At 44.6% G+C, this 23,971-nt stretch overlaps 1 protein-coding gene across 1 annotated transcript in view; it reads right to left on the minus strand.

Annotated features, from left to right (window-relative positions):
• Positions 1-10,159: 10,159 nt before the first annotated feature.
• LOC311240693 (E3 ubiquitin-protein ligase SMURF2) overlaps positions 10,160-23,971 on the minus strand; it is a 212,832-nt gene continuing 199,020 nt past the window's right edge. The window contains exons 14-15 of the mRNA XM_084329266.1: positions 10,764-10,839; positions 10,160-10,359 (exon numbers count right to left, since the gene is read on the minus strand). Of these exons, the coding sequence (XP_084185392.1) occupies positions 10,260-10,359; positions 10,764-10,839 (176 nt within the window). The 3' untranslated portion in view covers positions 10,160-10,259. The remainder of the gene's footprint in view (positions 10,360-10,763; positions 10,840-23,971) is intronic.

A 23,971-nucleotide genomic window follows, 5' to 3' on the forward strand; every position in this document is an offset into this window, starting at 1 on the left:
TTTTTGTCTCTGTGCGTGCATTTTAGCTTTGGGAATAGACGCTCCGTTAGCATAGCTTAGCTTCATCACTGGAAGTGAGGCAGGACAGTAGCCTTACAGTGCCTTACAGTGTATTGCAAGGTCTGACATTGACCAAATTTGAAATGCATGACCTTGGTGGGCTCTAGGTCAACTCCTGAAAAGGGGGTCAATGTCAGACCTTGCAATCAAAAGTTAGGGGGTGCACTGAAATTATGGCAAGGGTTATTAGCCCCCTAACTTTTGATTGCAAAGTCTGACATTGACCCCCATTTCAGGAGTTGACCTAGAGCCCACCAAGGTCATGCATATCAAGTTTGGTCAATGTCAGACCTTGCAATACACTGTAAGGCTACTGTCCTGCCTCACTTCCAGTGATGAAGCTAAGCTATGCTAACGGAGCGTCTATTCCCAAAGCTAAAATGCACGCACAGAGACAAAAAAGGTATGTATCTTCTTGTCTAACTCCAGGGAAGATGTTAAATAAGCTAATTTCCCAAAATGTTGGAGTTCCCCTTTAAGGGTAGTACTATAGGAGCCAAAGCACTCACAAGTTATACCTTATTTCTATTGGCTTAGTTGGCTACACTGTTTAGGTCTACATTTCAGAATACAATGAGACTTAGCTGTATATTTAGGTTATTGTATTAGCCTATATGAATGTTTATATGTTTATTTTTAGATAGTCATTGAACGTATTATTTGTCATAATAGAACATTCTAGAACATTTGTGATGTCACAGTATGATGTCATAATCAAACATTCTAGAACATTTGTGATGTCACAGTATGATGCCATAATCAAACATTCTAGAACATTTGTGATGTCACAGTATGTCATAATCAAACATTCTAGAACATAATTAAACATTCTAGAACATTTGTGATGGCACAGTATGATGTCATAATAGAACATTCTAGAACATTTGGGATGTCACAGTATGTCATAATCAAACATTCTAGAACATTTGTGATGTCACAGTATGATGTCATAATCAAACATTCTAGAACATTTGTGTCTCTCTATATATTTTTTTTTTTGGAATTACTTTCTCCCCAATTTTTCTATTTTGCTATGTCATAATCAAACATTCTAGAACATGTGTGATGTCACAGTATGATGTCATAATCAAACATTCTAGAACATTTGTCATGTCACAGTATGATGTCATAATCAAACATTCTAGAACATTTGTGATGTCACAGTATGTCATAATAGCACATTCTAGAACATTTGGGATGTCACAGTATGATGTCATAATCAAACATTCTAGAACATTTGTGATGTCACAGTATAATGTCATAATCAAACATTCTAGAACATTTGTGATGGCACAGTATGTCATAATTAAACATTCTAGAACATTTGTGTATCTATATATATATATATTTTTATCTACTTTTTCTCCCATTTTCTATTTTTCTCCCATCCCAATTTCGTATCGTCCAATTCTACCCTCCCCTGTCTCGAACGCTGTTTGGCCATGCCTCCCACAAGCCGGCTGCAATGTGGACGAAGCCTTGCATCACGTGTCCCCTCCGGTACTCGAGGAGGCAGCCTTCGCATCTTTTCACCTGCACAATGCAATCTCTCAGCGGCAAGGGTCTGCGTGGGAGGGACACGCTGCCCTCGTCGCTTCCTGATTCTACTGCGCAGGCGCACCAACCGACCTGTAGGAGTCGCTGTCCACAACGTCCGATCCCCACCCACCAGCTTCCCACCCCCTAATACTGCCAATTGTATTAGTATGAACGACCAGCCAAGCTGGTAGCAACGCCGAGAGCTGGGCTTGAACCTGTATCTATATATTAAACTAAATAAGACTCGTGCACATCTGGTTGGACCCCGACTGGAGGTGCAGGTCAGCGCAAGAGAGATATATAAAAACTAAAAGGAGAATACCTTCAAGAGAAAGAAGGGACCGCACACTCCTCAGGACTGGTTTTTGCTTTTTTATTGCACAACGCGTTTCGCTATCTGCTTCCTCAGGTAGCAAAACGCGTTGTGCAATAAAAAAGCAAAAACCAGTCCTGAGGAGTGTGCGGTCCCTTCTTTCTCTTGAAGGTATTCTCCTTTTAGTTTTTCTGTATCTATATATATTCATATAGTTATGGGAGTCGTTATGGTTAATGTGCCTCTCTCCCGCAGAGAAAGTTCAGTCAGGAACATTGGCTGGCAGCTGTTCATTGGTCACCTTCGTATTCACGTTCTCACCCACTCCCAGGCACACTTCACTAATAGGGCGCTCTATTTAAACTGAGAGGTCCAACCTGTTCAGCGCTGCTTGTTGCATGTTTCTGCTTCTCCTGTGCTCATGCTCTACTTGTCTGGTTTGCTTTCTCAGATCTGCTTCTATGCTCTGTGGGGGGGATATACACTAGTACTTCTATGTACTGTAGGGGGGATATAGTACTATAATAATAATAATAATAATAATAATAATAATAATAATAATAATAATAATAATTAATAATAATAATAATAATAATAATGCAGGACCTCTTAGAGGGGTCTTTATTCGGCATGCAACAAACTGGACATGCAATGGGAGCGGCACACACACACATTGGAATACACACACATGCAGTCTTTTTCTCAGTCGCCGATGCGATTGGGTCTCTGCCCTTAGCCCATCCCGTCGTCCTTCCCCCCAGGGGCAGCCGGGAGCAGACAGGGCGTCGACGGGGGGCTGCGCCCGGGGACCAATCCAGGTGCTCCTGCCCTTCTTCGTCAAGGACGCGACAGCGTCAGCAATCTGTTGTGCATGTTTTTCCATTGGGTTTCTCTTGTGGGGGGGGCATGCAGGCTCCACACAGGGGGCCTGGGGGATGCCCCACCTGGGTGCGTGAATACTTTCGGCAGCCCACTTGTCCTTCCGCGTTGCTCTGATTGGCCAAGCGTGCGCACAAACCAATTACATAATCCAACATATGTGTAAAGGCACAATTATTCCAGTTAACGGTATATTTTTTTAATGATTCGTTACGGCGAAATCAATACTTTCATTTGTATAAATTGCGTTAAGGGGAGCTTATTATTCCTGCCTTTCTGAGGAGCCCGTCGCGGCTCATGCGCGCGCTTGGCCAATCAGAGCAACGCGGAAGGACAAGTGGGCTGCCGAGAGTATTCACGCCACCTGGGTGCCTGGCATCGCGGAAGCCTGGTCCCCAAGCGGGGATCGAACCCTGGACCTTCTTGCTGTGGGGCGACAGTGTTAACCACTACACCACCGTGCCGCCCCTACCGTAGGAGTGGGATATAGTACTTCTATGTACTGTAGGAGGGATATAGTACTTCTATGTACTGTAGGAGGGATATAGTACTTCTATGTACTGTAGGAGTGGGATATAGTACTTTATGTACTGTAGGAGTGGGATATAGTACTTCTATGTACTGTAGGAGGGATATAGTACTTCTATCTATGTACTGTAGGAGTGGGATATAGTACTTTATGTACTGTAGGAGGGATATAGTACTTCTATGTACTGTAGGAGGGATATAGTACTTTATGTACTGTAGGAGGGATATAGTACTTTATGTACTGTAGGAGGGATATAGTACTTCTATGTACTGTAGGAGGGATATAGTACTTTATGTACTGTAGGAGGGATATAGTACTTCTATCTATGTACTGTAGGAGTGGAATATAGTACTTTATGTACTGTAGGAGGGATATAGTACTTCTATCTATGTACTGTAGGAGGGATATAGTACTTCTATGTACTGTAGGAGTGGGATATAGTACTTCTATGTACTGTAGGAGGGATATAGTACTTATATGTACTGTAGGAGGGATATAGTACTTATATGTACTGTAGGAGGGATATAGTACTTCTATATATGTACTGTAGGGGGATATAGTACTGCTATGTAGATATAGTACTTATATGTACTGTAGGAGTGGGATATAGTACTTCTATGTACTGTAGGAGGGATATAGTACTTATATGTACTGTAGGAGGGATATAGTACTTATATGTACTGTAGGAGGGATATAGTACTTCTATCTATGTACTGTAGGGGGATATAGTACTGCTATGTACTGTAGGGTGGATATAGTACTTCTATGTACTGTAGGAGGGATATAGTACTTCTATGTACTATAGGAGGGATATAGTACTTATATTAGTACTTCTATGTACTATAGGAGGGATATAGTACTTCTATGTACTGTAGGAGGGATATAGTACTTATATGTACTATAGGAGGGATATAGTACTTCTATGTACTGTAGGAGTGGGATATAGTACTTCTATCTATGTACCGTAGGAGTGGGATATAGTACTTTATGTACTGTAGGAGGGATATAGTACTTTATGTACTGTAGGAGGGATATAGTACTTTATGTACTGTAGGAGGGATATAGTACTTTATGTACTGTAGGAGGGATATAGTACTTTATGTACTGTAGGGGATATAGTACTTCTATGTACTGTAGGAGGGATATAGTACTTTATGTACTGTAGGAGTGGGATATAGTACTTCTATGTACCAGGGGCAATATAGTGTGCTCCCTGTCTGCTGGGGGAGATGTACTGTATGTGCTCCCAGTTAGATAGGTTACAGTTTGATAAGTTAGTTAGATAGGTTACAGATAGATAGGTTACAGTGCACTCTGTGTACATGTCATGGAGTACATAAAAGGAGGTCTATTCACCGTCAAAACCAAATCAATTGCATTCCATGTGATATATTAAATAAACAATTAAAACAAATACATGAGTTCTACTGACTGAAATGTAGTTATATAGCAGAGACAGTCTAATGTGGCTTTAGTATTGACAGTATTTAATTGGTAATATTTTGAAAGGTCTACCATGACCTTATGTCCCTAAAATGAAAGCTTTTTTATCAGGTAACGTTATGGAATCACTCCTTTTGTCCAGGCTGGTGGTATCTTCCCTTCCACCCAGATGTTGGTGTATAGTGGGAGTAGGATGTTTGCAGCTAGCTCTGGATCAACTTTAAAGAGTTCTGCGTTTAGGTTATCAGCGCCTGGGGATTTTCCGTTTTTGAATGGTTTGGATGATTTCTATTTTTGTTGGTGGGTTGACGTTAATGTCCAGATCTTCTACGGCTTCTTGTGTTTCTATTGGGTATAGAGGGAGATCTCTGTTGAGAATCTCTCTGAAGTGTTCTGTCCAGCGATCTTCTTGTTATTTTTCTGTGGTGAGTAATTGTCCTTGTTTGCTTCCGATATGCTTGATGTTTCTGTAGGTATATATAATGTGGTGAATTACACGGTTCCTTTCAAAAACTCGTACTCAAGATCTATCTATCTCTAGGTCGTCCTCGGACGGGCCCTCCATCGGTGCTACCAGTCATCCCGATCCTAGCAAGTTAATCTACAGATGTTCTTGTGAGCAGTTTCATGTAGGAACTATTTTCTACCGAAGTACACCTCCATTCATTATCATAGGGGATGTTGTTCAGTAGAAAATAGTTCCTACATGAAACTGCGCACAACATCTTTGGATTATTTTGAGTAACCAGGTCATGACTTCTGGAAAGAGACATTGCTGTTGATTTTTTCAAAAGTATTTTTTGGTGCTTTGAGAGACACAAGCAGAGTACCATTCAGAGATGGCAGATATCTCTATGGCAGATATATCCACAACTAATGAATCACACCGAAACGACCTTGAAAAGTAAGTAAAACAGTCAAAGTAAAATTACCCAGATAAAATAGTACTCTGGTAAAAGTAAAACAGTAGTGTGCATGCATTTTCAAGATAGGTCAATATAAATCTACTACAAATGAAAAATAAGTATGGATTATGACTAAGTGAACGTGGAATTACTCAAATAAAGTAGTCCTCTTGTAAAAGTTCCTGCATTCAAAATTCTACTTAAGTAAAAGTTGAGAAGAAGAAGTCTTTATTTGTCCTGCAGCAACACACATGCAAGATGGGCGACACACAGGAACACACACACACACACACACACACATTGGGTCTGCGCTTGACCCATCCCGTCACCCTTCCCCCCTTAGGGCAGCCGGGAGCAGACATGGGTTGTTGTGGCGTGGGGCAGCGCCCAGGGACCAATCCAAGTGATCCTGTCCGTCTTCGCCAGGGACGCGACAGTGTTAGCGATCTGTTCTGCATGTTTTTCCATTGGGTTTATCTCTTTTTCTGGAGGGTAAACCCTTGGAGCACGATGGGGAGAACATGAAAACTCCACACAGAAAGGTCCGGTCCCCAAGCGTCTTTGTGCTTGGGAGCATTCAATTCTCAATTGATTGACCTCTATAGGTCATGTTAAAGTGGTATGTGGTCCAGTTATGCTGCTCTGATTAAAGGTGATGTTAAAGTGGTATGTGGTCCAGTTATGCTGCTCTGATTAAAGGTGATGTTAAAGTGGTATGTGGTCCAGTTATGCTGCTCTGATTAAAGGTGATGTTAAAGTGGTATGTGGTCCAGTTCTGCTGCTCTGATTAAAGGTGATGTTAAAGTGGTATGTGGTCCAGTTATGCTGCTCTGATTAAAGGTGATGTTAATGTGGTATGTGGTCCAGTTCTGCTGCTCTGATTAAAGGTGATGTTAAAGTGGTATGTGGTCCAGTTATGCTGCTCTGATTAAAGGTGATGTTAAAGTTGTATGTGGTCCAGTTATGCTGCTCTGATTAAAGGTGATGTTAAAGTGGTATATGAAATCATCTTCTCGCGGCTGGAGATCCCAGAAATCATCTTCTCACGGCTGAAGATCCCAGAAATCATGATGCCAGAAATCATCTTCTCACGGCTGGAGATCCCAGAAATCATCTTCTCACGGCTGGAGATCCCAGAAATCATCTTCTCACGGCTGGAGATGCCAGAAATCATCTTCTCACGGCTGGAGATCCCAGGGAACTGAAGCAGTTAGAACTCACAGATGTAGAAGCCAAGTCTTCTGTCATGGAATGATTATTTTCTATCCATTAGAACCACCAGACCGCCAGACAAGAAAAGACATCACAGAGAGCTCATACATCATTAGACAAAAGGCAAGTTTAATTAGAACTAATTACACACAAAAATAAAATACTCTTACAAAGAATTATAGTGTTAACGTACATCAGTCAGCTAAGAGAGATATAGTCCTGCTAGTGGATCATGCTAAAACAAAAAAATTAAAATTAAACAATGAAGCAACCAAGAACTGCATCTCAACGTTGACTTGTTAAAAAAGAAAAAAGTTCAACTCTTCAAGGAGAGGCAGCTATGGAGCGATGCAGGTTTGTAGAGTAAGAAACAGACAGTAGTAATCCGTTTGTGCACTGGACTTGAGAGGAAATTAACAAGTTTTACATATAAAATGTATCCATATTACTCATCTGGTATTGAAGTCACCACCAAGTACATAATGGAAACCTAGTTCTGCGTGTGTGCAATTATTTCTTTTTTTTATACTTTTTTTCTTTTAATTTTAAGAAATTCCTTTCTACTTAAGTTAAAGATAAATTACAGGTTTTGTGATCCACATATATGAACAATATCTTATTACTGTACAAAGCACCATCCGAGGACACTTTTCACTTTGCATACACTTCTCTACGTAAGAAAAGAACAACATAAGCAATCCTTTTCATTTTCATAGTTTTTTTTTTTTTTTACGTGTATGCAAACGTTAAGAACAGTCCATGGTCATAGATTGCTAGACAGGCAGCATCTCTTTTTTGTAATTTTCTTTTATAGAAAACATTCAAGAATTTTGTTTGCAATCGTAGAAAAAAAAATCCCCCGCCTTATCTAAATAAAACACATTACTGGTAGGACTGTATTCAGAATGATGGGGCAAAAATAGTTCATATTCATTTTTACTTTCAATCAAAACCCCATTATGGACAAATAAACATTTGTAGAGAGTTTTATGCCACTGCTGTGGGGCGACAACGCCAAGGTTGGCAGGGTGTATAGACACCTCGATATAGTAATGTATTCAAACACCGAGGAGACAGAAATTTGTTTATCGTCAGTTCCCAAATAATATAACAAACTGAATATGATGTCTCCTGAGAATGCGGCTGGCTAGTGGACCGAGTGATCTGTTGCCACGAGAGTTCTGTGGCGCTGAGGCCAGAAGTGTGTTCCGCGCTCTCGTCTCTTAGCCAGTGTACGGATGAGTAAAGGTTTGCCAATATCACATAAGACGAGTATGTTATTTAGCACCACATGGCCATAAATCACAAGGTAGAAGATGTTCTTGGCTACAAGGATAAGCAGGCAGCAACATACATAATGTCCATAGAGGATAACTTTACTCTGTATAATGGTGGACTTTAGCACTAGGAAACAACAGTAGTAATAATGTAACCCGATTGACCTTGATCTCAAACCTTGCCCTCTTTTTCTTGATCCTCCAATCGCTACTGTCGCGTCCCCATCAAGAAGAAGAGGGCAGGGTTTGAGATAGGTCCAATTATGCAAAAGGTGAGTTGCAGGCAGAGGGGTAATGGCGGGTCGACTCACGCACACTACGTCACGTGCACCTCCAGAATGACATCGGTAGAATGTAAAGGGTCCGTTTAGTATCCACAGAAAAGATGGATTCATTCAAAAGTTATTATGGCACTCAAAGAGGACTTTTGTGTGTCAAAGATTATTTGCCCGTTAAGACGCGTCCCTCTACACACGGCAGGAGAGAGAGGCTATGTAAAGATTTGAACAACGGCAATCTTTTAGTGAACTTCATTCAAGCTTAATAATTCAGTTTTCCCACAAATTGTCTTCTATAGTTTTTAAACGGTAACACTTAACATTTAAAAGCTTTATTATTTTTTTTCTTCTCTGGAATAATGGCAAAAAGGTTTCTGGAATATAAGAGCAATAAATTATATATATTATATATAATTTGAGTGTCTTTTTAAAAATGTCTCCCCCATTATATAAAAATAACACCATTCAAGCTATTTTTCGAACAAGCTTATGATATCAGACGTGGGTTTTGTGGGAATGCAGCGTTGGTCGTCTGGGAAGGAGGAGAAGAGGCTCCTTCTGCTTTCTTTGGAGAGATTACTTCCTAATGCCTTGTCTCCATTAGCTATGTTCAGCCTGGTTGGGGCTAGCCATGGTCTAGCATGGTGCGGTATGGTTGGGTTTGTGTCTCCATTAGCTATGTGGAGCCTGGCTGGGGCTAACCATGGTCTCCATTGCATTTCTTGTAAACTCTCCTGTAAACGCTAAACCCTGGCTAGTGGAGACAAGGCCACAGCTAAACCCTGGCTAGTGGAGACAAGGCCACAGCTAAACCCTGGCTAGTGGAGACAAGGCCACAGCACGGCTAAACCCTGGCTAGTGGAGACAAGGCCACAGCACGGCTAAACCCTGGCTAGTGGAGACAAGGCCACAGCACGGCTAAACCCTGGCTAGTGGAGACAAGGCCACAGCACGGCTAAACCCTGGCTAGTGGAGACGAGATTATTCTGGATACAGTCTAGTAGCGAGCCTGGACTTTGTTTCTTGGTGCATCGTCCATCGTTACCAATAACTCCACTTGGATAAAAAAGAAAAAGAGGCACCAAGGACCCCCCCCTCCCCCCTCCCAATGTACTCTCCGACTGCATCTGAATCCACGGTGATGTTGGGTGGTTGTCATGGCAACCAACGGTAAACCCTGTACCCTACCGAACCGGTCTCGTTATTAATGCAGCAATTGACCGGTATCAACCTCCTCCCCCCTGTTCTTGATCCTCTAATCGCAACCGTTTCTTTTCCCCCCGTTTATCCAAGGTAAGCGAAGGCTGCGATTGGAGGATAGAGAAAAGGGGGCGGTGTTTGAGATAGGTCAATAAGGTTTCAGAGTGGACTGACCTCACTAGGTAAAAATGGTGCATTGCTACATGAAATACGGTCTATTCTTTTTTTTAATGCTAAAAATGTACTTACAAACAAAAAAAAGGGAATAGCCAGCAATTATTTTTGCAGGTTCCACAAGTTAGTAAATAGTCTGAGTTATTAGCAGCTGAAAAGGTTGTTTTTAATAATAATAATAATAATAAAAAAATAAAGAATAGGGGGGTTGTGGACAGAGCTGTGTGTTCTGGTCTGCCTTCACCCCCCCACCCCCCCCCCCCCCCCCCCCCCTCGGCCTGGCCGCGTGTCCCGAGGGAGAGAGGGAGTCCTCGGGCCATGTGACCGTGGATGAACCCCCCCCCCCCCCCTCCCCTCCAGAGTTGGCTGATTTTCTGGGAGGGGGTCTGACCGCGGTCAAGCGGCGCCGTTCCCGGTGGTTTGGTCACCTCCCGTCGGGCGCGGCCGTCCTCACTCCACGGCGAAGCCGCAGGTCTCCTCGATGGCGGTGAGCAGCTTGTCGTACAGCCGGTCGTAATGCTCGTAGGGAGGAATGTCAATCCGGTTGAAACTGGAATGAGACGAGACGTGATTAACAAAATGTTCCCGCCCAAAAACACACATTAGCTACTGTTTATATTGTATATAGTCCGGTATATTGTGCGTGTACATTGTGTCCTATATGTTACTTTATGTTTATATTGTAGATCTTTTTATATACACCGTGGGAAGGGGGGGGGGGGGGACGTAATTTCATTTTTCTGTATGTCTTACACATTATGGGAAATGACAATAAAGTTGACTTTGACATTAGCGAGACGACGAAAGCTAAATAATTACGCCGAAGCTAAAATAAAATAAAACGGGACAGGTAGATGGAAGATTTAGCTCAGGAAACTCCACGACGTCTGAGGGAAAACTGAAGGGGGAGGGGGGGGGGGGTTGCGGGGGAGGGGGGTTCGGGAGGATGCTCACCAGGTGTGGGCTTTGGGCAGGTTGTTGCTGCTGGCGTCGATCTGGTGGATGGTGAAGAGCCGCGGCCCGGCAGCACCTGGAGGAAGAACAGCGGTTACTATGGAGTGTAATGGACGGGCACCACACACACACACACACACTAGACAAATACACACACACTAGACCAGCGGTTCTCAAACTACGGGTCGCGATCCAAAGTGGGGTCGACTCGTGGGTAGGTGACAGTGGGGTCGCACATTGGCAAGTAAAAAAGAAAACAAGTTCTGGCAACACATTTTGGCTAAATATGCCTCGTTTTATAAACGTGTATTGATAACATAGTGCTGTAATTGAATGTTCTAATAAATATGCATGATCAAGTTCAACAACGTGTGCTTTTATTTTGATATTTCTTAATTCCATGTTGAAATTACGCGATACATTAAGTGTGGGGTCGCAAAAAAAATATCCTAAATAAAATGGGGTTGTGGTATAAAAAAGTTTGAGAACCCCTGATCTAGATACTGTTATGGAAAATATTATATGTTTCATCCTATTACATCATTTGTACCGCTTACTGGGCATATTAGCACTCTACATTACATTTTACATTTAGTCATCTAGCTGACGCTTTTATCCAAAGCGACTTACAAGTTCTGTACGACAGGTCATCAGGAAGGGCACAACTCTATCAGCTGAGTAACAATGTTCATCAAAGTGTTGAGTGCTACAGTGTAGGTTAGTTTATTAGGACAAGTGCATGGCAGTAAGGTTAGTTAGGGTTAGACATTATTTAGATTTTTTGATTTCAGATAATGGTTGAAGAAGTGCGTCTTTAGTCGACGGCGAAAGATTGGACGTGTTTCGGCTGCTGTCCTAACTGGGGTGGGCAGTTCGTTCCACCATTGTGGGGCAAGGAGTGAGAATAGGCGGCTTCTCTTTGATGACCCTCCCGGAGCTTGGATAGGAGGAGTGGGTCTGAGGCGGCCAGAGGATGCAGAGCGTCGGGGTCTTGAGGGTGTGTAGTTAGAGACCATTGACCGGAGGTAGGCGGGTCTGTCAGTAGACTCTAGTGTACAGACAGCATGTTATAGCTCTGTGTTAAATACATATTCCCTGTACAGCCTTGACTAGTTAATATAGTTAACTAGTATTACAGCTCAGACACTAGGGGGCGACAGTCTGACAGTGTTCTCAAGACAACGACCCAGGGCCCAGGATGTCACCTTTGTCATATCGGTTATTAATTTGTCATCTTTGTCGTCATGTAGTCAAACTGGTGTTTATTTATTGTAAGTCTGACCGGACCTTCTTTTCTCACTTTCTCGTCACTTGTGTTACACTTCTCTGATTGTAAACTGAGGATACTTTCTGTGGCCACAGGAAATACTTTCTGAATTTCTACAGTTCAGCTCATTTAAAATATCCCACAACAATACACACACACACACACACACACACACACACACACACACACACAAGGTTGCTCGACAGCACATAGCAACACCAGATGTATGTATACTATGTATATCGATTATTATCTACACACTTAAGTTCCATGCACAGAAAACAGTGGATGTCTTGCAATGGACTTTTTTTTTTTAATCTTACTTCTGTTCAGGGTTTGGGAAGCCACCACATGTGACGAGATCACTCCCATCAACCTTTTAACCCATTAAATGTGTGTATATACAGGCTATATAATGCATTATTAGCAGGCGTTTAAGGTCTAAAGGGGTTCATGTACTGTAAATAGTCTGTTCTGCTTCATGTCTTAAAAAAATCCCCTTTCCCCGTTACCCTTTGAGAGGCCCTTTGTCCTCTCACCAGGCAGTCGGAATTGGTTCTAACCTGCCTGGTTAAATAACACAAGATAAGATAAGATATTCCTTTATCGATATCCTTGAGAATATTCTGGCATCATAGCAGCATGGAGGAGGGGGGAGGGGAGGTACGGGCAGGGTAATAGTAGAAAGACATAAATATAGGCAATACAACTACAGTGAAGATACAAATAAGCAGTGTAAAAATATTATTAACTCTGAAAATAATAGCGTAAATAAAGAATAAAATAAAAACTGTTGACGGGAAGAGTTTTGGGTTAAAAGATATTAAAAGTATATCATCTATCATCTCCTATTATCTATTAGCTCCTATTATCTATCATCTCCTATTATCTATTATCCATTATCTATTATCTATCATCTCCTATTATCTATCATCTCCTATTATCTATTATCTATCATCTCCTATTATCTATCATCTCCTATTATCTATTATCCATCATCTCCTATTATCTCCTATTATCTCACTCATGTCAGTGTTTGAGGTGGAGGTGGGGGAACAGATGTGTGTGTGTGGGGGGGGGGGGGGGGGGGGGGGAGACAGTCCTGGGGGAGGGGCGGTGATGATGGACTTCCATTGAACATCAAGGAACCTCAAGCCGTTTTTTTAAACAGTGCAAGTGGAACCAAACATAGACATATTCTGCTATTTACATTTAGTAATTTAGCTGAACGCTTTTATCCAAAGCGACTTACAAGTTGTGTACAACAGGTCAGCAGGGAGGGTACAACTCTGGCAGCTAAGTAACAATGTTCATCAAACAGTGTTGAAACGTGGGTGATGCAGTGTTGGGTGCATAGTAGTAGAGCCATTTAGCAGAGTAGGTAGTAAAGGGAAATGATTTTGTAGCCAAATTTACATACAGTATATATTTTTTCATTTCAGATGAAAAGATGATTGAAGAAGTGTGTTATTAGTTGTCTGTCCTGTCTAGTTCTGTGTGGTGCTGCAGCAGTAGTCTAGTTCAGCGGTTCTCAAACTACGAATCGAGACCCAAAGTGGGGGCGTGGTGGGTAGGTGACAGTGGCAGAAACAAATAAATACACATTTTTAATGTTCTGGCAACATATTTTGGCTAAATATGCCTTGTTTTATAAATGGGTATCGATAACATTAGTGCTGTAATAAAATTTTCTAATAAATATGCATGATCAAGTTGAAAAGAAATTCCTAAATAAAATCGGGTTGTGGTATAAAAAAGTGTGAGAACCCCTGGTCTAGTTTAATATGCTATAATATACTGTATATGAAGTAGATTCACACAGTCCAGCCATTCTTGGAAATAACTCTGAAATTAATAGTAACAGGCTATAGTTTAGCATCTGTGCTTAACCCTTTCACTGCCACACGACAGAAGGTTAACCCTTTACTATCACACAACCGCGGAGCTAATGATGCTAATGATGGAGCATCGCCGTCGGTTGTGTGATAGTAAAGGGCTTAACCTTCTGTATTGTCACAGTGAAAGGGTTAACCGGCTGTCGTGTGGCAGTGAAAGGGTTAAGTTGAGTTAAGTTGTCATGGACCTACTTTTCAATTGCAAATGCTTCCGGTGCAGAAACCGTCTGAAGCCCCCCTGGCCCCCCTGGCCCCCCTGGCCCCCCTGGCCCCACGCAGCCATACATATGCTGATTACGGCAGCAGCCACCTGGTTCAGTTGCAAATCCATCCGTGGAGAGGGAGTGAAACGTGCCACGAGCCACTTGTGAGGTGTTTGTTAACACCGTTTTAACCCATTGAAACCGGGAATCACATTTTGTGTGTATTATGCGGGCTATATAACGCTGCCGTTTTAGGTCTGGATGGTTTAAAAAGGAAAATGATTCACACTTTTAGTAGGTGGAGAGATTTGAGCGAGTTTCTTTCTCTCTGGGTTGCCCTGTGCGGGAGGCAAAACATATTGCAATAAAGAAAAGACATTTGCTGTAATTTCCTGCAATTTAAATACATAATTTCAATAAAATAGCATGGGTAAATTCAAAATAAATTATTTATTTAGTACAATGTATATGGTTGACAATGATTATGTCCGTTTCTAAACTGGTCTCACTCAAGCTTTTTTTTTTTTTTTTAACTTTATTTTTTTAGCGTTTATCGCTTTTCTGGTCAAGCATGACCGACAGAAACAGGTTGAAATGGGATGTAGAGCAGGGGGAAGACATTCTGAGAAATGACGGCGGGTCCGGGAATCGAACTCGTGTCCCCCAGATCCGTGACGAGCACGGTTTTCCCCGACGCAGAAATAGCGCAGAGATATGCGGTGAGCTACGGGAGCTCCCTGGTCTCAAGCTTTCACTGCAAAAAAAAGATCTCTATATTTGTAAACACATGGTGGGGCTGCGCTCCTACACCACTGTTTAGGGAAAGCCCTGCTCCACGACACATGCTCTGCTTTTACTGGTTCTTTAACCCTTTCACTACCACACTGCAGAAGGTTAACCCTTTCACTACCACACTGCAGAAGGTTAACCCTTTCACTACCACACTACAGAAGGGTTAACCTTTCACTACCACACTGCAGAAGGTTAACCTTTCACTACCACACTGCAGAAGGTTAACCCTTTCACTACCACACTACCAAAGGGTTAACCTTTCACTACCACACTACAGAAGGTTAACCCTTTCACTACCACACTACATACGGTTAACCCTTTCACTACCACACTACAGACGGTTAACCCTTTCACTACCACACTACAGAAGGTTAACCATTTCACGACCACACTACATACAGTTAACCCTTTCACTACCACACTACAGAAGGTTAACCCTTTCACTACCACACAACAGAAGGTTAACCCTTTCACTACCACACTAGAGAAGGTTGACCCTTTCACTACCACACTGCAGACGGTTAACCCTTTCACTACCACACTACAGAAGGTTAACCCGTTCACTACCACACTACAGACGGTTAACCTTTCACTACCACACTACAGACGGTTAACCCTTTCACTACCACACTACCACACTACCTCACTCCTCCTCCTCCTCCTCCTCCTCCTCCTCCTCCTCCCTGCTAGAGACGTTGTGTTTACAGGCACACCGCTCCCTCTCCATGTTTAAAGCATCCTAAATGAACAGCACGTGGGCTAAATGATAAGACACCTCTTCTGGTTCTTCTACATGATCCTGTGACAGACAGGCCTGCGTACCAATCAAAGCTTGTGTTGCAGGTCCAAACAGAAACAGCTTGGCCCCTCCCCAAATAAGTCATGTCATATTAACACATGTTTATCGCTGGCCTCCATGGGCCCCAGAACCCCACCCCCACTTTTGGCGCACCTGGGTATTGTGCTCACATGGTGGACATGTTTTATTTTTGGCACGAAAGGAACAAAACAACTTGAGTGAAGAAACGCAGCAGACGTTCTACTCCCTCATGACCACTAATGAGGCTTTAACCCTTTCACTACCACACTACAAAGGGTTAGCCCTTTCACTACCACACTACAGACGGTTAGCCCTTTCACTACCACACTACAGACGGTTAGCCCTTTCACTACCACACAACAAAGGGTTAGCCCTTTCACTACCACACTACAGAAGGTTAACCTTTCACTACCACACTACAGACGGTTAGCCCTTTCACTACCACACTACAGACGGTTAACCCTTTCACTACCACACAACAAAGGGTTAGCCCTTTCACTACCACACTACAGACGGTTAACTTTTAACTTTTCAAACATGCAATCAGTGCTGTATCATGGGATGAGGTTTTAAAGTTACAAGATGCTAATGAAGCCTACCAGTAATTTTTATTTATTTTCAACTCTGCTTTAGATAGTTGCTTTCCCTTGACTACCACAAAAAAACAAGAAATCCCCTAAAGGGCAACCTTGGATTACTGAAGAGCTAAAAGAAAATGCTCCCGCAAAAAAAAAAAAATATATACAGGAAAGCTACAATTAACCCCAACAATATAAATGTGGTAACATATAAGAACTACAAAAACAAATTAATTCACTCTGTAAGGAAAGCTAAACAAAATTACTACGCAGACAAATTTACTCAAGCGTCTAATGACATTAAGTCTACTTGGAAACTCATCAACCATTTGCTAAATCGGAATAAATCCCCACCAATTGCACCTGCTGAGATGATAAGGAAGGATGGAACTCTTCTCTGCAGCCCGAAAGAAATTGCTGACGGTTTCAATGATTTCTTTGTAAATGTTGGCTCTTCATTGGCATCTTGTATAGCAGACTCTAACTTGAACCCTGGGCCAGTGCTCCCTTACTTTCTCTGGAGCCCAGGATTGGAACAAGCTGCCTATCCCCATCAAGCAGAGCTTGAGCCTCCACAGCTTCAAGAGAAGCGTCAGGAAGTGGCTCATGGACAGAATAGAGGAATAGCCCCCTATAGTTTGAATGGGTTTCCAACCAGTTTTTAGTTATTGTGGGGTATACAATTTTAGCGATAGGTTAGTCTTATAATGTTTTAAATGTATGCGTTTTGTGTTGTCGTGTTTTTGTTGTGGCCTAACAGCCCTGGGACCATGACGGAAATAAGGGTTTTACTCTCTCATGTTATCCTTTGGATCCTTGTTGTGTGTTTTTAATCCATCAATAAAATCAATCAATCAATCAATCAATCAATCAATCCCTTGTAGTCGGATCAAAGGTCAATTCTCCTCACTCCCAAGTTTTGATCCTCCTAGTACTAAGGAAGTGTATGAGATAATCATGATCTTAAAAAACTCTGCTCAAGGTGACAAGGTCATGATAGGATCAAAAGCAGTCTCTTCAAAGAAACTATTGATTATATCATCCATCCTCTAACTCATATTCTATCATTATCCCTTCAATCCGGTATCATCCCTCACAACCTCAAAATCGCCAAAGTCATACCAATTTATAAATCTGGAGACCCAAAGGACTTTGGCAATTACCGCCCTATATCTATTTTGCCCTGCTTTTCAAAAGTCTTAGAAAAACTGGTATACTCAAGAATCTCTAACCATCTAACTACGAACAACATCCTGTATAACCATCAGTATGGTTTCCGTAAAAAATACTCCACAGAACATGCATTGCTACAGCTCGTCAACAACATCTCCTCAGTTAAATAAGCGAATTTCCCAAAATGTTGGAGTTTTCCTTTAACCGTCTGTAGTGTGGTAGTGAAAGGTTAACGTTCTGTAGTGTGGTAGTGAAAGGGTTAACCTTATGTAGTGTGGAAGTGAAAGGGTTAACAGTCTGTAGCGTGGTAGTGAAAGGTTAACCTTCTGTAGTGTGGTAGTGAAAGGTTAACCTTCTGTAGTGTGTTAGTGAAAGGGTTAACCTTCTGTAGTGCGGTAGTGAAAGGGTTAACCATCTGTAGTGTGGTAGTGAAGGGTTAACCTTTTGTAGTGTGGTAGTGAACGGTTAACCTTCTGTGGTGTGGTAGTGACAGGTTAACCTTCTGTAGTGTGGTAGTGAAAGGGTTAACCATCTGTAGTGTGGTAGTGAAAGGTTAACCTTCTGTGGTGTGGTAGTGAACGGGTTAACCGTCTGTAGTGTGGTAGTGAAAGGGTTAACCGTCTGTAGTGTGGTAGTGAAAGGGTTAACCGTCTGTAGTGTGGTAGTGAAAGGTTAACCTTCTGTAGTGTGGTAGTGAAAGGGTTAACCTTCTGTAGTGTGGTAGTGAAAGGTTAACCTTCTGTGGTGTGGTAGTGAAAGGGTTAACCGTCTGTAGTGTGGTAGTGAAAGGTTAACCTTCTGTGGTGTGGTAGTGAACGGGTTAACCGTCTGTAGTGTGGTAGTGAAAGGGTTAACCGTCTGTAGTGTGGTAGTGAAAGGGTTAACCGTCTGTAGTGTGGTAGTGAAAGGTTAACCTTCTGTAGTGTGGTAGTGAAAGGGTTAACCTTCTGTAGTGTGGTAGTGAAAGGTTAACCGTCTGTAGTGTGGTAGTGAAAGGTTAACCTTCTGTAGTGTGGTAGTGAAAGGGTTAACCTTCTGTAGTGTGGTAGTGAAAGGGTTAACCTTCTGTAGTGTGGTAGTGAAAGGTTAACCTTCTGTAGTGTGGTAGTGAAAGGTTAACCTTCTGTAGTGTGGTAGTGAAAGGTTAACCTTATGTGGTGTGGTAGTGAAAGGGTTAACCATCTGTAGTGTGGTAGTGAAAGGTTAACCTTCTGTGGTGTGGTAGTGAAAGGGTTAACTGTCTGTAGTGTGGTAATGAAAGGGTTAACCGTCTGTAGTGTGGTAGTGAAAGGGTTAACCGTCTGTAGTGTGGTAGTGAAAGGGTTAACCTTCTGTAGTGTGGTAGTGAAAGGTTAACCTTGTAGTGTGGTAGTGAAAGGGTTAACCGTCTGTAGTGTCGTAGTGAAAGGTTAACCTTCTGTAGTGTGGTAGTGAAAGGGTTAACCGTCTGTAGTGTGGTAGTGAAAGGGTTAACCGTCTGTAGTGTGGTAGTGAAAGGGTTAACCGTCTGTAGTGTGGTAGTGAAAGGGTTAAAACACCTGGACCAGGTGCAGCCGTCTGTGAGCTACAACAAGTTACACAGAGTTCACTTGGTGTTGTTGTTGGCCGTCTGCCCCCTGCTGGTGTGGAGAGGGAAGGACGCCGTGTTACATAAGGCGAGGGAGCCGACTTACAGACAGGAAGAGCAGTGGATCACAGTGTTCTCTCTCTCTCCCCCTCCCTCTCTCGCTTCCTGCCTCCCTCTCCCCCTCTCCCTCCCTCTCTCTCTCGCTCTCCCTCTCGCTCCCTGCCTCCCTCCCTCGCTGCCTCCCTCTCTCTCTCTCCCTCCCTCCCTCCCTCCCTCCCCCCTCTCCCCCTCTCCCTCCCTCTCTCTCTCGCTCTCCCTCTCGCTCCCTGCCTCCCTCCCTCGCTGCCTCCCTCTCTCTCTCTCCCTCCCTCCCTCCCTCCCTCCCCTCCCTCCCTCCCTCCCCCCTCTCTCTGCCTCCCTCCCTTTCCGCCTCTCTCTCTCTCTCTCTCCCTCCCTCCCTCACTCCCTCCCTCCCTCCCCCCTCTCTCTCACTCCCTCCCTCCCTCCCCCCTCTCTCACTCCCTCCCTCCCTCCCCCCTCTCTCTCTCCCTCCCTCCCTCCCCCCTCTCCCTCCCTCCCTCCCCCCTCTCTCTCTCTCCCTCCCCCCTCTCTCTCTCCCTCCCTCCCTCCCCCTCCCTCCCTCCCCCCTCTCTCTGCCTCCCTCCCTCGCTGCCTCTCTCCCTCCCTCCCTCCCCCCTCTCCCTCCCTCCCTCCCCCCTCTCTCTCTCTCCCTCCCCCCTCTCTCTCTCCCTCCCTCCCTCCCCCTCCCTCCCTCCCCCCTCTCTCTGCCTCCCTCCCTCGCTGCCTCCCTCCCTCCCCCCCTCCCTGGCAGCACTGTCTGCACAGGGCCGGACTCAGTGAACCACCGGTCTCTGCTCAGACTCTAGGTTCAGCTCGGGCCAGACACACAGGAGAGAGACACACAGGAGAGAGACACACAGGAGAGAGACACACAGGAGAGAGACACACAGGAGAGAGACACACAGGAGAGAGACACACAGGAGAGAGACACACAGGAGAGAGACACACAGGAGAGAGACACACAGGAGAGAGACACACAGGAGAGAGACACACAGGAGAGAGACACACAGGAGAGAGACACACAGGAGAGAGACACACAGGAGAGAGACACACAGGAGAGAGACACACAGGAGAGAGACACACAGGAGAGAGACACACAGGAGAGACACACAGGAGAGAGACACACAGGAGAGAGACACACAGGAGAGAGACACACAGGAGAGAGACACACAGGAGAGAGACACACAGGAGAGAGACACACAGGAGAGAGACACACAGGAGAGAGACACAGGAGAGAGACACACAGGAGAGAGACACACAGGAGAGAGACACACAGGAGAGAGACACACAGGAGAGAGACACACAGGAGAGAGACACACAGGAGAGAGACACAGGAGAGAGACACACAGGAGAGAGACACACAGGAGAGAGACACAGGAGAGAGACACACAGGAGAGAGACACACAGGAGAGAGACACACAGGAGAGAGACACACAGGAGAGAGACACACAGGAGAGAGACACACAGGAGAGAGACACACAGGAGAGAGACACACAGGAGAGAGACACACAGGAGAGACACACAGGAGAGAGACACACAGGAGAGACACACAGGAGAGAGACACACAGGAGAGAGACACACAGGAGAGAGACACACAGGAGAGAGACACACAGGAGAGAGACACACAGGAGAGAGACACACAGGAGAGAGACACACAGGAGAGAGACACACAGGAGAGAGACACACAGGAGAGAGACACAGGAGAGAGACACACAGGAGAGAGACACACAGGAGAGAGACACAGGAGAGAGACACACAGGAGAGAGACACACAGGAGAGAGACACACAGGAGAGAGACACACAGGAGACACACAGGAGACACACAGGAGACACACAGGAGAGAGACACAGGAGACACACAGGAGACACACAGGAGAGAGACACACAGGAGAGAGACACAGGAGACACACAGGAGAGAGACACACAGGAGAGAGACACACAGGAGAGAGACACAGGAGACACACAGGAGACAGAGACACAGGAGACACACAGGAGAGAGACACACAGGAGACACACAGGAGAGAGAGACAGGAGACACACAGGAGACACACAGGAGAGAGAGACAGGAGACACACAGGAGACACACAGGAGAGAGAGACAGGAGACACACAGGAGACACACAGGAGAGAGAGACAGGAGACACACAGGAGACACACAGGAGAGAGACACACAGGAGAGAGACACAGGAGACACACAGGAGACAGAGACACACAGGAGAGACACAGGAGAGAGAGACACACAGGAGACAGAGACAGGAGACACACAGGAGACAGAGACACACAGGAGAGAGACACAGGAGAGAGAGACACACAGGAGACAGAGACACAGGAGAGAGACACAGGAGAGAGAGACACACAGGAGACACACAGGAGACAGAGACACACAGGAGACAGAGACACACAGGAGAGAGAGACACACAGGAGACAGAGACACACAGGAGACAGAGACACACAGGAGACACACAGGAGACAGAGACACACAGGAGACAGAGACACACAGGAGAGAGAGACACACAGGAGACAGAGACACACAGGAGACAGAGACACACAGGAGACAGACGGGAGACAGAGACACACAGGAGAGAGACACACAGGAGACACACAGGAGACAGAGACACACAGGAGACAGAGACACACAGGAGAGAGACACACAGGAGACACACAGGAGACAGACGGGAGACAGAGACACACAGGAGAGAGACACACAGGAGACAGACACACAGGAGACACACAGGAGAGAGACACACAGGAGACACACAGGAGAGAGACACACAGGAGACAGAGACACACAGGATACAGAGACACACAGGAGACAGAGACACACAGGAGACAGAGACACAAAGGATACAGAGACACACAGGAGACACACAGGAGACAGAGACACACAGGAGACAGAGACACACAGGAGACAGAGACATACAGGAGACAGAGACACACAGGAGACAGACATGAGACAGAGACACAGGAGACAGACATGAGACAGAGACACACAGGAGACAGAGACACACAGGAGAGAGACACACAGGAGAGAGACACACAGGAGACAGAGACACACAGGAGAGAGACACACAGGAGACAGAGACACACAGGAGAGAGACACACAGGAGAGAGACACACAGGAGACAGAGACACACAGGAGAGAGACACACAGGATACAGAGACACAGGAGACAGAGACACAGGAGACAGACAGGAGACAGAGACACACAGGAGACAGAGACCAGAGACACACAGGAGACAGACAGGAGACAGAGACACACAGGAGACAGAGACACACAGGAGACAGAGACACACAAGAGACACACAGGAGACAGACACACACAGGAGACACACAGGAGACAGAGACACAGGAGACAGAGACACACAGGAGACACACAGGAGACAGACAGGAGACAGAGACACAGGAGACAGAGACACACAGGAGACACACAGGAGACAGACAGGAGACGGAGACCAGAGACACACATGAGACAGACACACAGGAGACAGAGACACACATGAGACAGACACACAGGAGACAGAGACACACAGGAGACAGACACACACAGGAGACAGAGACACAGGAAACAGACACACACAGGAGACAGAGACACACAGGAGACAGACACACACAGGAGACAGAGACCAGAGACACAGGAGACAGAGACACACAGGAGACAGAGACCAGAGACACACAGGAGACAGAGAATCCCTACACATAGGGGCAGACAGCCTCGCGGAACAAGCGACACCGCCCTCACAACGACCCCCTTGTTCCCACGGAGACGCTGAATGGGGACGTGGACGGTGACACCGGTGGGGTTCAATGGTAAAAGGACGGCATTTATACAGAGCTCTGTATACAAAGACCTTTACCGCTTGTGCCTCACATCCACTCATTCACTCAGAACACACACACACACACACACACACACACACACACACACACACACACACACACACACACACACACACACACACACACACACACACACACACACACACACACACACACACACACACACACACACACACACACACACACACGCACGGTGGAGGCAACCATGCAAGACGCCAACCTGCTCACCAGAAGCAGTTAGGGGTTCCGTGTCTTGCTCAAGGACACTCTACACACGCCGTTTTTGTTTATTCTTATTTATTGTATATTCTTAAATGCTTACAATCAATACATTTTGAAAGGTGCAAGCTGAGAGCGTCCTTATCACCTATAGTAACAGAAGTACCTTGGAGGACCCGCACAGAGTTTGGGAAAAGGGCCTTCATGTTCTCTGCTCCCTCTGCCTGGAATCGACTTCAAAAAAACGTTGAAACTGCAGGCCCTCACTACCATATCTGATTTTAACTCGTTGTGCGCCAACAACGAGTATACTCGTTATTGCCCGGCAATCGTTGTGCGCCAACAACGAGTAAACTCGTTTCATAATTCATCCAGCCTCCCTCCGGGAAGCAGCTGGACCCTGTCTGATATTGCAACGCCTCAATACCGCGGCCTGGTGGATTTCGGGCGAGTTACACTCCACGCCAAACCGGAAGTGGCGCTCGGTGCTTCGGGGAAAATCCTCCGGCTAGGGATGTCCTGATAAATAAATGATGATATGCAATTTAAAACCAAAACTAAGGCCTCAGTATGAGTTTAAGACGTGAACATGGTCATGTTTGTTGAATAAAAAAATTAAGTAAAAAAATTTAAAATAATAATAATAATCCAGATTATTTTTTTTGCCGATCCCGATCTTCGGGGCCGATCACGTGATTTTCCGAAGATCAGGATCGACAAAAAAAATAAAAATCGTGATTATTATTATTATTATTTTTTTATTATTCAACAAACATGA

The sequence above is a fragment of the Notolepis coatsorum genome (assembly GCF_963971535.1).
Source record: "Notolepis coatsorum genome assembly, chromosome: 14".
Classification (NCBI taxonomy): domain Eukaryota; kingdom Metazoa; phylum Chordata; class Actinopteri; order Aulopiformes; family Paralepididae; genus Notolepis; species Notolepis coatsorum.